Source organism: Halichoeres trimaculatus, unplaced genomic scaffold (genome assembly GCF_033239565.1).
Source record: "Halichoeres trimaculatus isolate MK-OKI-2021-1 unplaced genomic scaffold, fHalTri1.1 fHalTri1_scaffold_8, whole genome shotgun sequence".
Taxonomy (NCBI): domain Eukaryota; kingdom Metazoa; phylum Chordata; class Actinopteri; order Labriformes; family Labridae; genus Halichoeres; species Halichoeres trimaculatus.
Genome location: NW_027437186.1, coordinates 21,585,706 through 21,599,433, shown reverse-complemented (window position 1 = coordinate 21,599,433; position 13,728 = coordinate 21,585,706). Strand labels below are relative to the sequence as shown.

The 13,728-nt window shown below is 39.2% G+C and overlaps 1 protein-coding gene across 1 annotated transcript in view; it reads left to right on the top strand.

Annotated features, from left to right (window-relative positions):
- The window catches only part of arid5b (AT-rich interaction domain 5B), an 89,706-nt gene that overhangs the window by 52,072 nt on the left and 23,906 nt on the right, over positions 1 to 13,728 (top strand). Inside the window, exon 5 of the mRNA XM_074676315.1 lies at positions 11,925 to 12,088. Within this exon, the coding sequence (XP_074532416.1) occupies positions 11,925 to 12,088 (164 nt within the window). The remainder of the gene's footprint in view (positions 1 to 11,924; positions 12,089 to 13,728) is intronic.

Sequence of the window (13,728 nt, the reverse complement as noted above, 5' to 3'; positions counted from 1 at the left end):
TATGCTGACACCTCACTCCTGACCAGCATTTTAAACCTCTAATTTAAAACACGTCTCTTCATATTCAACTTATTTACATCTGCTAAAACAACATGAGTGGGGGGTTTCAGTTCAGTTTATGTGATTAAAGGAGAAAATTACGGCTGTTTCTCTTAACTGTGAGCTTAAGTAGTAGCTGCCCCTCAGAGTGATTAAATTCACATTCATGTTTGTATTTGTCTTTCATTTATTAAAACAGTTTATTGGCCTCAATGACCTCCGCTTCCAGGAACAGGAACATTATCAGCAACACTCTCTCTCTCATTATGTCTCAGCTTCCGCAAGCTAAATCAAATGAACTTATTAGCCCTGGAGTACTTGATTTTACATGTCTGTGGTTCCAGATGGCTAGAACAACTACCTCACCTTTATCCCACTGTGGTTCATTTAATGTGCAGCACACCTGCAGAAGGCAAAAAAAGCCTGGCGCTCCATAGAAACCGAAGTCAATTCTAATGCTGTGTGATTGAGGTCTGCCACAGGCTACGGCAACAGACAGGCTCTGTGAAGGAGATAATGATGCATGCACACACAGCTGTCAGTCAGCCGGCTAAAGGGAATCGTCTTTGAGGAAAATAAAAACAGACTGTAGCCGATATAATGCAGTATTTGTATAGGAAATGATGGGTTTGGGAAATAGAGTGGAACGAGTTGTCAGAGCTGTTGCAACAAGGAGAAAAGATCTGGTGAGAATATCCCCAGACCAGAAAATCTCGCATGGATTGCTGTCTTTGCAGTGAGAATATATTCATATATATTCATACTGAACAAAGGCAGGGGTGTCAGATTGAGAGAGGGGTTTCGATTAAAGGATGAGTCCAACCAAATTACTAAAATATGAGGGAGTGATTTTAACCCCACAAACAGTCTGTGCTTAATTCAAGAAAAAAGGGCTGTGAAGAAACTGCAGGTGAACTTTGAGAGGTCTTGACCTTTAAACCTGCCTTAACTGGTTGCACTTATTTTTTTGCTTAACAAATTCAACATGTGTCAATTTTTTATTTTCTGATGGTGAAAGTGAAACCAGCGTTCACATAGTGTCTTTGTTATGGATTAAAAACACTGGAGCTCTCTGAGGAAGGCCTGAGACTGTGCTTCTGAATAGCATCTTTCACACATGTGATCCTCAAAAAATTTCTAAGGGCTCTGTCCTAAAATATTCCCAATTTTGCATGTTCAGGCATATTTCTTACAGCGAGAAACCTTCTTTGTCACGAGGATGCTGCTGGTGCTGGTGTCAGGACACGCCATCAAAAGTACTCTATTTAACAAGAGCGAACATTTGTCTGATTTATTGGAAATTGGGCACTTTTTTCTCAAGGGATAATTTCCCCTGTTAACTATTTTTTTAAAGGTGATTGTATCTCAGTGGAAAAAAAATCAATCAGCACAGTTTCAAATATAATTCTTCACGCTGTGAGCATCACAAGTACAATTCAATAAAGCTTCATTGTTCTGTGGAAGAGAAATCTCACAGACTGATATCTCTAACTGCACAAATTAGGTTTTGACAAATGAACAACATCGTACTCATTTAATCTTCTAAGAAAAGTGCTGCCAAGAAGAAAAATAAAGAAAAGAAGAAGGTTTAGAATAAAGAAATCCAGTCAGAGAAGAAGAGGCTGTTTATGAGAAGCTGTGTATGAGGACCTGCGGATGAGTCGTTGCACCTCAGGGACTTTTGTTGTTGGAGCTCTTTAGCAACAAACCAGACTAATCCCTCCCTTTGACTCATGCACATGCTCTAATAGCCTTGTATTACAGTGTTAGCCTGTGTAGAGACAGGACAGGAGTTTCTGATACAGGTGCTGTATCCGAACACACCACTGCTCACTGACTCTGAAAAATGTAAATTGTCTCTCTTGCTGCTTGTCGGTGTTTACTGCCTTTTCCTCTCCATCTGTCTATCTCTCTCCCCCTGTTTTATTGGAAGGTGAGCTTGTTGTTGTTGAGGGCTTGGCAAAACTTGGCTGTGTTTGTGTAATAACAGTAACTAGTATCCATTGTCATGCCTCAGAAGCAGCCAAATGCATTCCTCATTAAATTCAGAATCGCTCTCAGCCACAGCAGTGTAAAAATATCTTCTTATGATGCATTCAGGGGCACAAAAACAGGCAAGAAAATAACAGCAGTGATGAAAATATTCCAGCATTATTGATGTGAAACCCTCCAGAGGTTGACCTAATATGAAACAGTGTACTCTCACATTCAGCTGTGAAATGTTTTCCACTTTATCAATGATAATCTCCCTCTGTATAATTATGAGAAATTAATTAACACTTGTATCATCTATCAACCTGCAGAGGGTTTGATGATTAATAAAACAGTGTATTCTGTCCACCCACACACTCTGTCTCACTCTGTGGGCGCGTTGTGTAATTTTTTTGATGATTGCGGTGATAGAGATGCTTGAAGTATTACTGTTCATTACTTTTTTTTGGTGCTGTCACTGTGTGTCTCGAATGAAACGTGCCTGAAGCGCAGGAACAGAGGAATAACTCTGCTGTCAGAAGTGACAAAGTGAGAATTATGAGCACGTCAGAAATGTCTGATATGAGAACGTGAAATGCGACGGTGACTACAGTCAGCAGCAAAATGATAGAGAGCAGGGAGTGCTCAGTAGCTGCTACTTATATGTTGCAAATCAAGAGTTTCTTTTTGGTTTCAGAAGTAGCGGCAAAGAAGACAGAGAAAAGAAAGCTACTTATTTCAGACATTTATATTTTAGGTGCTCTGAAGAGTTTTCTCAAAGTTTTGTTTTTACCTTATAAAGATAATTGTGTGCATCTTTAGGAGAAGGCAAATTTTGTGAGGCATATTTAAAATCCTGCAATTTATTCATCCTTTGCTCAAGCTGGAAAGTCTCAGTCACCTGCAAAAACTTTCTTTTCATGGAGTTAGAGGTTTAACTACAGTTGTGCAGCGAGCAACTGAGGATAAAACAAATATGTTGTTTGTAAGAAAAGAATCCTGTCCTCTTGTAAGGTTGACTGAACTTTTACAGAAGAATCAAAAAGTGAAACATGTTTGAAATATTAAGCCAGGATGCCATGGACCCTGTCCTTGATTTATAAGGACTTGTCAAAGTAGTAGAAAATACAGTTGCAACAAACCAGCATAGCAATGACAGTGAAAATAAAAATGGAGAAAAATATGAACAAAGAGTGTGACAAAGAATTAATAGAGCAACATGTCGTCATCTTAACTCAGAAAAAGTCGAAAATCAATCTTAATACAAGATAATGCATCCTTTTTAACAGACTGTAGTTTGACTCATGATGTCACCACTTTGTACCATCTGTTTCACGTTTTTAAAGGTGTTTTGTAGGGGTGCACCAATCACAATTTTCTGGCCAAACACTGATCTTTAAAAAGCCTGACCTGCCAATACCGATTCGGGCCGATACCGATTTTTATTTTTTATAACTGACAGCATTTACCTTCAATGTTCCAATTTTATTTTATTGAAAACCATTTAAAAATACACGTGAAACAATAAAATCTTCATGTTTTAACTAGTGCTGGGCAAGTTAAAACATTATTTTCGCGTTAACCTGTCAATCTATTAACACCATTGAATATTTTATCGCACATTAGTGCATGTTGCTCACATGCTTTTATTTTGTAAATGTCTGTTGCTGACCGCGGTGGAACCAGAAGTGAAATTGGCGGAAAAACACGATGAGTAACCAAAACAAGCATGGAGAAGAGGGGCAACGCCACGGAGCTTAAAGGCGCTCGCCGCTTAGTGTATCAGTCCGCGCGCACGGCGTGCCAGATATAAACAAACGCAGGTAGTCTGCCAGGACGAAGAGACACGATGAGAACCAGAGCCTTGTTTAGCTGTGTTTTTGTGTGAACGTAGCATGCTGAAAATTCTCTAAATAAAGCATGAATGCAGACCGATATCCGAGTTTTTCGGTGGGAGTCCGTTTATTTGTGTTCTTGGTCAAGTAAAAATTGGCCCCATCTGAGTGCAGAGGAAACCGGCAGAGGAGCAGGGAGGGGGTGTTTGGTGTGAGCGCCCTGGGCTTCTGCTGCACAAAAACACTGCATTAGGGGTAATTTCTGCCCTAAACCTTGTGATAGGACCCAACTTGTTCCATCCCTGAGTATCACTTTAATGCCCTGACGGTGGCAATAAGCTTTAATTTTGTATTTACATTTTGTAAATTTGATTTGCACTAAATATATGATTTAACTATTACTGTATAACAAGTACTGATTTAGTGTTTACATGACAGATGTTATGGCACTTTCACAATGCGATTAATTATGATTAATCAGGAAATCATGCGATTAATTACAATTAAAAGTTTTAATCGTTGCCCAGCCCTAGTTTTAACTTAAACAACTAATTAAGTGTCCTGAGTTTTAGGTCTCAGAGCAAAAAGCAACAATGGCTGGCTGTCAGACCTTCCCAGGGGTATATAAGATCAGTTTCATATGTAAAGATGGGCCGATCACAGATCTCTGATCACCGATCACCAATCCCCCAAAATTAAGGAAATCGTCACCGATTAATCTCCCAGCCGATTGATTGGTACATGTCTAGTGTTTTGTATTCCTCCGCTGATCAGTATAAGATGTGCACAATTACCTGTTAAACACAACACAGAAAAAGACTGAAAACATGAGAAGTTGGACAGAAATTGCTAAAGCAGATGATGTAACAGGTAGCTTAGCAGCTAGCAACTTTTTGCCATGCTCGATGACTGACTCACAAGTTAGTTAGTTTTTCAACTCTGGTAGCAGAATGGAATATGTTGATGTGTGTGATAGACCTGTCATTGCACGCCACACACTATAAGAATAAAACTCTCTCTGTGTGCCAGGTTTAAAATTCTATGAAAAACTAATTAATATGAAACATGCAATGCATGCTAAGCTCTGTAGTTTTCATTCCGTGTCTTGGTTTCAGAGTTTTTCCTCATGCAGACCTGATATTTTTGTACAAAGAAAGCCCTTTGATCAGAGTAACAGAGTGACTAACAAGATTAATCCTTAAAAGACACATTATCTGGATCATGTTTCCGAACAAAATGGAAACTTTGGTCAGAAACAAGCAGCCCTTCAGCAGTAATACTTGAAATCTGTCCGAGCCATGAGCTCTTTGATGTATAGTGAAGACACGCTGTTGCCTGTCACCACCGGCTGTGACATCACTCATCGCTGCCTTTTTGTATTCTCTGTGGTACGACTGCCCTGCTGCTTTGGAGCCTCCCTTGTCACGTCCCTGCGCCTCCAGTGGAGTTAAAATGTTCCACCAAAGTGTACTATCACCTCACTGATCACACATTCAGTGCTCTGCTGCTCTCTGGATTAAAGTCTGTCTCATGAGTTGCATCAGGGGATATGATTTGTCAGGCTTTATTCAGTATGTTTGTTAGATTTTATTTACTTTAGTTCATTTCTTTCCAGATGTCAGCATAGTTCCTCACAATCATGTTTCTATTTTATTCATTTTTAAACTAGTTTGAGTTATAAAACTTCTGTTTTCCATCTGGGCACTAGTCTTTTCCAGTACTGCTCCATTGCCTGGATGTTTTTTTTTTTATACACACACTTTGTGCTTTCACTGTTTAAATAATGCCTGTCACGGTGCCATATGTTTTATGAGTGCTTGTAAATTTCCAACAGACTTCTGTAACCCTATATGTCCAACCTGAGCGGCTTTCTTTGTCTGTGTGTGGGCGTGTTCACAGGTAGAGTTTCATTTTGATTCTCACCTGTGTGGATATTTATCTCTCCTGGCGCTGTTGTCTTTGTGGTCCGAGCTTGTGGGCTGTTATTTACCGTGTTTGGTTAGAAATCCTTTAACCGCTCTTGCCCTTTTACCGTGTAACTCATTAAGGAGTGACTTCAAATTGACTGAGTGGATCTCTGGGAGAATTCACATCGATTACAACAAAGAAACTACTTATCAATGTCTCTCTGCTGTTCAACAGTTTCAAATGGTTCCTGAATACTTTCTCTAAAGACTAGTTTGTGCTCTGACATTTAAATTTACATCTTAGCACAATGCCCTTTTGGCATAGCACTCGTACTTATGTTTCCTTAATCTCAGTGAGAAATGTGTTTATATAAAAAGTGATTCATGATTGCATAATTTAGCCGTAATAAATTGTAGTCTGTTGTTTTCCCGAGGACATTGTGTACTTTTCATGCACGGCTTTGTATTGCAACATGAATATTACCTCTGGCTGTGAGCTCTGCTGATAATTGCTGAGTGGGTGTCAGGTCTTTTAGTGAATTTGCAACCAAGTGAGACAACAAACTATGTCAAAACATGTTTTTCACCTAACCCCGGCTTGTTCTAGTCATGCCTCACTCATCCTCTTCCTCCTCCTCCTTCACCCCTTTGTTTGAACTTGGACCTCATTATGCTGAGAGGAAGTGGAAGTTAAACAGTTGAATTAAGGGTTCCAGGGAAGACTTGAGTGGATGTTTTGTTTAATGAAAGTGCATATTGATAGATTCTTCTTCAGTAAGTCACGGTGAGTCAGTTCAGGAAATAAACCTCTTCAGTCTAGCTTGCTTAGTCTGATAAGTAACATTTAATTTTCGTATAATCCATTCAATCCATTCCAGCTTTATTTATACAGCAGCTTTTGTGCATACAAACACGCAGCCAAGAGTAATGTTTTTTTATTCAGCTCAGTAGAAGTTTATTTGGTTTTTCATCAGTCCCTTTTCATTGCAGTAACTCTCTACATGTATTTATAATTGAATCACTTTGAATTTAACCTCACTAAAACTCCAAAACTTCCTGTATTCCTACATGTTCACTGCATTCCTCTCCACCCACTTAAAAACCATAGCCTGAGGAAAAAAAACATGAAATAGAGGAACATTATGAGGAGGAAAGAGAGCAAAAGGGAGGCAAAGCAGTGTGCAGTTTTCTCATCACCTTAAATGTATATTTCTAAAACAGATTCATCAGTCTTTTCAAAACTGCTTAAACCTACACTTAGATGTGTGCAGTGTCATTTTTCAGTCAAAGTATGATGTGCTGGCTATTTTCTCAGTTACAAATGCAGCTGCTTGAACAGCTTTACATTCTTTCTCTTGTTAAAAACTCAGGAACAATGACTGCTTACTTTGCTTCAGGCTAAAAGCTGATGAAATCATGGTAACATAATTGCATGCTTAATAACATTTCATGTTTAGTGAAAACTATTTATGTGTAAATTTAAAGCTTATTACATTTTGTCAAAGTAACAATATTTTTACTTGACTATTTTAGCATTTTTCTGCCCTGGTACTTACCAGCTAACTTTAGCATGTAGCTAACTTATGGTGAATCTAACTCTATTCCAACTCTGTTCTTCTACTCTAACTCTATACTTTTGAAGTATTTGTGCCTTTTTTAGCAGTCTGGCTTGAAAATGGTACAAATTTAATCTAATATCATCAGCAACTCGAAATATAATTGATAGGAACATGGACAACTTTACTAGAACTCATACAAAAGCTAACTAATTTCCCAGCTGTCTGAATAAAAACTTAAATTCAGACTCATTTTAGTTTAAGGTAATAAAACAGTTAAAAATGAGCACATACTAACTTCACCAAACACAGGATCACAGAGTCTCGGGGGTAAACAAATTCAAATTGGTTTGAGTGTGGCTAATGTTAGCCGAACTAGCACAACTAATCTTTTGCATAGACTGTATAATTAATGGACATAGTCTGCCCGACATCACCTGTCTTTTTCTGAAACAGATTTTTGAAGCAAATCGGCTATTGCGGCCATATTGGAAGTGATAGGGGCTCCGAGTACAGCCATAGGATGCCTGTCAGTCATGTGAGCTGAGCTGTGCCTCTGATTGGGCGAGCTTGCGATGCTAATATCCTCTTAACTGCTGAGTCAGAAAAAAATTCACCCTCATACAGTGTGTGCCAATAGAAAGCAGTTTTTTTAGCTTGGTGTGTATGTGACTCCCTGTAATTCTGGAGCCAGCCTCAAGCAGACACACAACGAAGAAACGGCAGGTTTTTGCGCTACCGCATTGTCTCATATTCTTAGACCTGAGGTTGCCGCTTGGTCTTTTGTCCTTCTTGTTTTTTACTCACTTTTTGTCCCTCCCACAAAAGTTTTCCCCTCTCATACAGTGTCCATGGCAATTACATGCAAATGGGTAATTATGCAAACTAGACAATCATAATTAAGCGACTTCTAGTAAATTCTATGACAGCCAATAGCTTCTTTTCTCACTGAGGAGTTGGCAGCACTGGTAGTAGCTGTTAACCAAATCTACGCCTCAGCTGCAGTTGCCTGTATACTACAGCGTAGCCACAGCATGACCCGGATTTTGGTCCTTATCCTTTGTTTTTGTAAAAGTTTTTGAGATAGTTTAAATACCAAAGTGAAAGGACTGCCTGACCGTCTTTTGACCCATGTAGTTAGTGCAGATAAAACAGTAACTTTTGCAAACATCAGCAGTTGTGACAGATTTTCAAGCTGAAGATGTTATCCCAAACTGTTTTAGTGCCAAGGATAGGTTTTCTGCCATTCATTACATCAAAGGGATTTTAAGATCTTAAAAAATGTGAGCTTAAAATTTTGGTTTGCAGATCAAACCCATAATGATGTACTATACACCATCAGACCAGTCATTTGTCAATCTAGATCAAAGGGGTTTTTTAAAGAGAAGGTCCAACACAGGCAGATATTACTTGTGTGTGTGTGTGTGTGTGCCTGTGTGTGTGTGTTTGTGTTGTCAACCGAGGTACCCATCAGCTGAGTCCTTCGGTCGGCTTAATACTTCTCAGCAATCCCGGCAGCCTCTCAATCAATCAGTCCATTTTGCTGGGCTGCCCCGTGGCTCCACTCTGTTGATGCATAGGACCGTCAGAACCCCTTCCTGAGCTTTCTCTAATGACTTTTTCATTATCAGTGACATCAGCTGAATGGTAATGAAACAAAGGTATTAGGGCCGTATTTAATTGAATCTCAGGGAGGACGAAGCTATGAGCCCAAGGTGTGTAGTACAGCCCTAAGAGCCAAGAGCATTTGACTGCATCCAGAGATCAAGTTGTCAGGTTGTACTAAAGTTGTCGTGACTTCCATGACTTGGGGGGATAGTTCGGTGTGATGTGACATGATGGATTGACACCCCAGGGAATACCCCTTACCTGTGTTTATCTATAAATGTATGTGTTCTGTGCGTTTGTGCATGGCCTCACCTCCCCTCAACAAGCTGTGAGTCTGAATTGAGTTCAGCTTCATGAGCAGTGTGTCTGTCTCTGTGAGCTTGTGTGAGCACATTATGCCCTCTGGGGTTCCTGAAGGACCAGGCAAGAGTCCACTGGTCACTTCAAGGCACGTCTCCAAGCCATGTCAGCGGCCCAGATAAGCAGAAAGCCACAGACTGACAAATAAGTAACTTGATGTGAAGCAAACAAGAACTCTTCAGCTTTGTCAGCTGCCATTTTTAGCGAATGACTAAAGCGCTTAATTCCGGCTTGCTGAGCGTAGTGTGATGTGAAGATCTCTTTGTTTTATTGTACATTGACAAAAACACTTAATGCCCACAGAGTGGTAAAAATATCCCATCCCCCAGGGTGCAATAAGATCATTACATTGTGATGTTGACGTTTTTTTACAGCCTATAAATGTGCATACATGTTTCTGTCCAGAAAATCAATCTGCGCAGTCAGCCTGTGTTTGATTTTTCTTTGTGTTATTCTAAAGCTGATGACTCCTCCCTTATGCAACTGCTGCCATGAGGAAGGCAGATCAGCAGTTCTGTAGTACTTCTGCAGCACGGAAAGATTGCCAGCGCTTAACCTTGTGTGCCTGCTTGTGTGTGTTAAGTGTATGCGCGTGTGTGTGTGTGTTTACAGCAGTACTTGAATGCACTGTTTGACCTCCGTTTTTACAGCAAGCATCTACTTTTGGTTGTTTGACTGTGTTTCAAGTTGTCTTCCATCAATAAGTCAATGTATTTAAACCTGCTCACTGTCGTGTCTCCACGTGTTGTGCAGCAGCGTTTTGCTGTAATTGCAGCATTTTCTTACGCAGCAGTATTTGACCTGGTGAAAAATGTAAACAGACAGGCAGGTTATGTAAGTCGGTGTAGGGTGTCAGGGGGGTTAGTGATTGGACTAAAAAAAGCACTGCACTGGGAGTGTGACCTCAATCAAACCTCTGCAACCTTTGTTAAAACAGATGTTAACAAATAAATCTCATGAAAGTCAAATTTGCAGACACAAATCACATCACAAGGTTTTGGGGTTTTTGGCACTTTTCTCAGGATTTCCAAACACATGTAATAAAATTTCTCTGTCTTTGAAGGTTTATTCTCACTTGAATAGATTATGAAAAAAGCACAGGCTTGGGCTCAGAGTGCAGGGGTATGAGCTGCCTATGTATCTGTCTCTTTAAAAATAAATACGACTACATAAATAAGTCCCAGGGTTTATGTAATTTCTCTGCATTAATGAGTAATTGGCAGGATAAAAGAGCCGGAGTGAGCTGCAGAATGAGAAAACATCTGAGAGAGGAAACACACCCAGAGCTTTCTAAGTAAAGATTACAGTGTTGAGAACTTGTTTTAGTGCCAAAGGGATGACAAATGCACAACAAATGCCCTTGGAAGTTTCCCCTGTGCTGTTTCTCTGCAGCGCAGTGTTTGTGAAAATAACAACATGAAGTGATAGGTTGCTGAGTCGTGATCATTTTACCCTTTTTAATGACTGCCTTTCTTTTTTTTTATTCAGCTCCAGTGTTATTGTAACATTTTCTTGATGGGAATTTGATCCGACAAAAATAATCACACAGGCCCTTTGGCAGAGAACAACCTTGGATGTGATTTAATTGTCATTGCAGATGGAGGGAAAGAATGTTGACGCTGTGAAATACGTGACTGAACTTGGATTATTTGAAGTTTCAGCCACTCTCTCCCTCTCTTTCTTTCTTTCTTTCTTTCTCTCTCTCCTTTGAGCTTATCTCTGTTTGTGTTGCTGCGTGGAGGCAAGGCTCTCTGCCAAGAAGTTACATTACAGTCGCGGGTTGACATAAACGTGGGTGTACAAAGGACTTGGAGGGCTTAAATACTTTATTGTGTGTGTAATGTGAACTGAGCAATTATATCTGCCAGCCTTTCAAACAAAGAGCTCCTATCAGGCAGGTTCATGTGTTTTTAATTAACAACGCTCAGCTCTAAGACATGAGCGGGCTAAACAGAGAAGTAGAGGCATGACGATCGCTACATCTAAGTATAAAACAATTCTTTAAAAGCTCGCAGATAAAGAGGACATGGCTGCTGTGGAAAACAAAAAGAAACACACACACATACAGCTCTGAATTTATCTAGCACCAGTATCAAATAATTCTTCGCGCAGAAGGAATTGAAAAATCCTTTCTGTGGGTTTGTGGGTTAGTCTGCATCTGCCATTTCCAGTCTTTTACTAATTACTTGACTGTTACGATGCCCTCTTTGTGCATCTTAAAAATACATCTGTCTGAATTCAAATACAGTTTCTCTTCAGGGCTGAGGAGAAACTTGAGGATGGTGTTTACTAGCACATTGGAGCAATTTGGCAGCCTCCTACCCCATTCAGCACAATGTTGCACTAATCCAGTTTAAAAATAATTAGCTACAGGCTAGCAGGCCTGTGAAATTCCTTTCTCTGATTGTAAATGTTCCCGTCATAGCCTCCGTTTTTCCACAGCTGAAACTTAATGTTCCCAGGGAGGAAATTCATTTCGGGCAGTAAACATTTTCATATGTCTTTTATTCCTGTTCTTCGTTGTTGTGTAATAACATTGTTTGAAGATAAAATCATCACACTTGGCAACAGAAAAACACTGATTTAATCTCACAGCGCTGTTACATCTAAATTAATCTTCCTTTTGTTGCTTTTTTTCTGTCCCACAGCTCCCAACCTGAAGGGGCGACCCCGGAAAAAGAAGCTGTCGATCTCTCAAAGGAGGGACTCCCTGGGTCAGGCTCAGGGTCAGGGGTCAGCTGGGTCCACACAGGGGTCAGCAGCAGTGACAGCACAGGACCCCAGCAGCCCTGAGAGCAAAACTACTACCAAGGTAAGAAAAATTAATTAGATGAGACAAAAATGGATGAATAAGGTCTGACGAGTGGGAAAGAAATTAAGAAGATGAGAATGAAAACATTGTAACACAGTCACTGGTTGTTCAAGTCTCTTTTTCTCAAAGGAACTCTGCAGCACGTGACTCCCTGACTTGTGTTGCTCTTCAGGTTGTCCTTGTCTTCTTGTTACAGAACAAGGCTGTGGCATTTTAGTTTCTTGAGGAATTTAGTGGGAGACACAATCTGTACAGTACATGCAGTGAAACATACCACAGTGAAGGCCACGTTTTTTTTGGAGTTCATCTAGTGTGACACAGATGTTACATCTGTTTGTTCTTGTCCTACCACAAAGAGTTTATTTAAGGAGAACCACATTTTTTTAATAGGTTATGCTTTGGATTTTAAACTGAAGTCAGAAGAAAATCTTGGTATTCATTATTTTTGTTTATTGTGGTACCTCCTGTGTAGCTTATTATCTATGAGCTGGTCTTAGACTTTCCAAACATAGGTAGTGTTTTGTGACAAAGTTCAGTCATGCAACAATAAAATATAATACTAAAACATACCACATGAGTCTTTCCAATCTGAAATGTAATCAAAGGTGCTTTGTCTAAAACCTGTAAAACAAGTCCTTTGTTAATCACAGTGCTGACAGACATTGAATGAAACTTTATAGAAGTAGTACATATTCCTTTGATTGTGTAGTTTTGCTTTTGTGCATCATAGGGATGGGTAACTTTCACATTTGAAATGATACGGTACCTGGCAATCGGTACCGGTACTCAAAGGTACCAATTTTTGGTACTTTTTTGTGTTTATGAGGTAAAAAATATCAATTTGTATTTGTTGATAATAAAATGTTTATTTTTTCAGTTCAACATATTTATTTTTTGATGTATAGTCTTGCAATGCTGTGTTCATGTCCAGCATGGAAAGTTGGCTACTCTTCCACTCCCTCACAGTCAAGGATGCATTTAGGTACCTAAACATGGTACCTTTTGATTTTAAGTGAATCAGTACCCGGTACTTTTGACAGAATTTGGTCGGTATCTATAAAAGTACCTAATTCGGTACCCATCCCTAATCATACTAACAGTTGGGATAAAAATAGGAGGACATTTCTAACAATAGGAACAGAAAACAGCGCTGATTTATGACAAATGTGTCATTTATTTATGACTCAGTGGTCATGTGATAAAAGTCTGCAGCTATTAACTTTATTATTTCATTAAACTGTCAATCAAGTCTTTAACAAACAACTTAGATTACAGTTTCCTGTCCTTTACTATTAATACAACTAAAGAAGCATAAGTAATTCGCATTAAAGTAATGCTTATCTATCTAATTATTTGTTTATTTGTTTGTTTGTTTGTGTATTTAAACTGTACAGCACTTTGGTCAGTAGTGTCTGTTTTTTAAAGTTTTATTGAATTGTATTGGATTTTAGCTTGTTGTGGAATTAAGTAAAATAAACATTACATCAGTATGACATACTATAAAAGAAACCAGACCATGAATAACAAAACTGAGTATTGCTATGCTGTGTCCATAAAAGCTGGAAACATGATGCCAGTATTTTATTTATTCATCTATTCACTTAAAGGTATATAATTGGGCATTTTCACCTTTACTGATA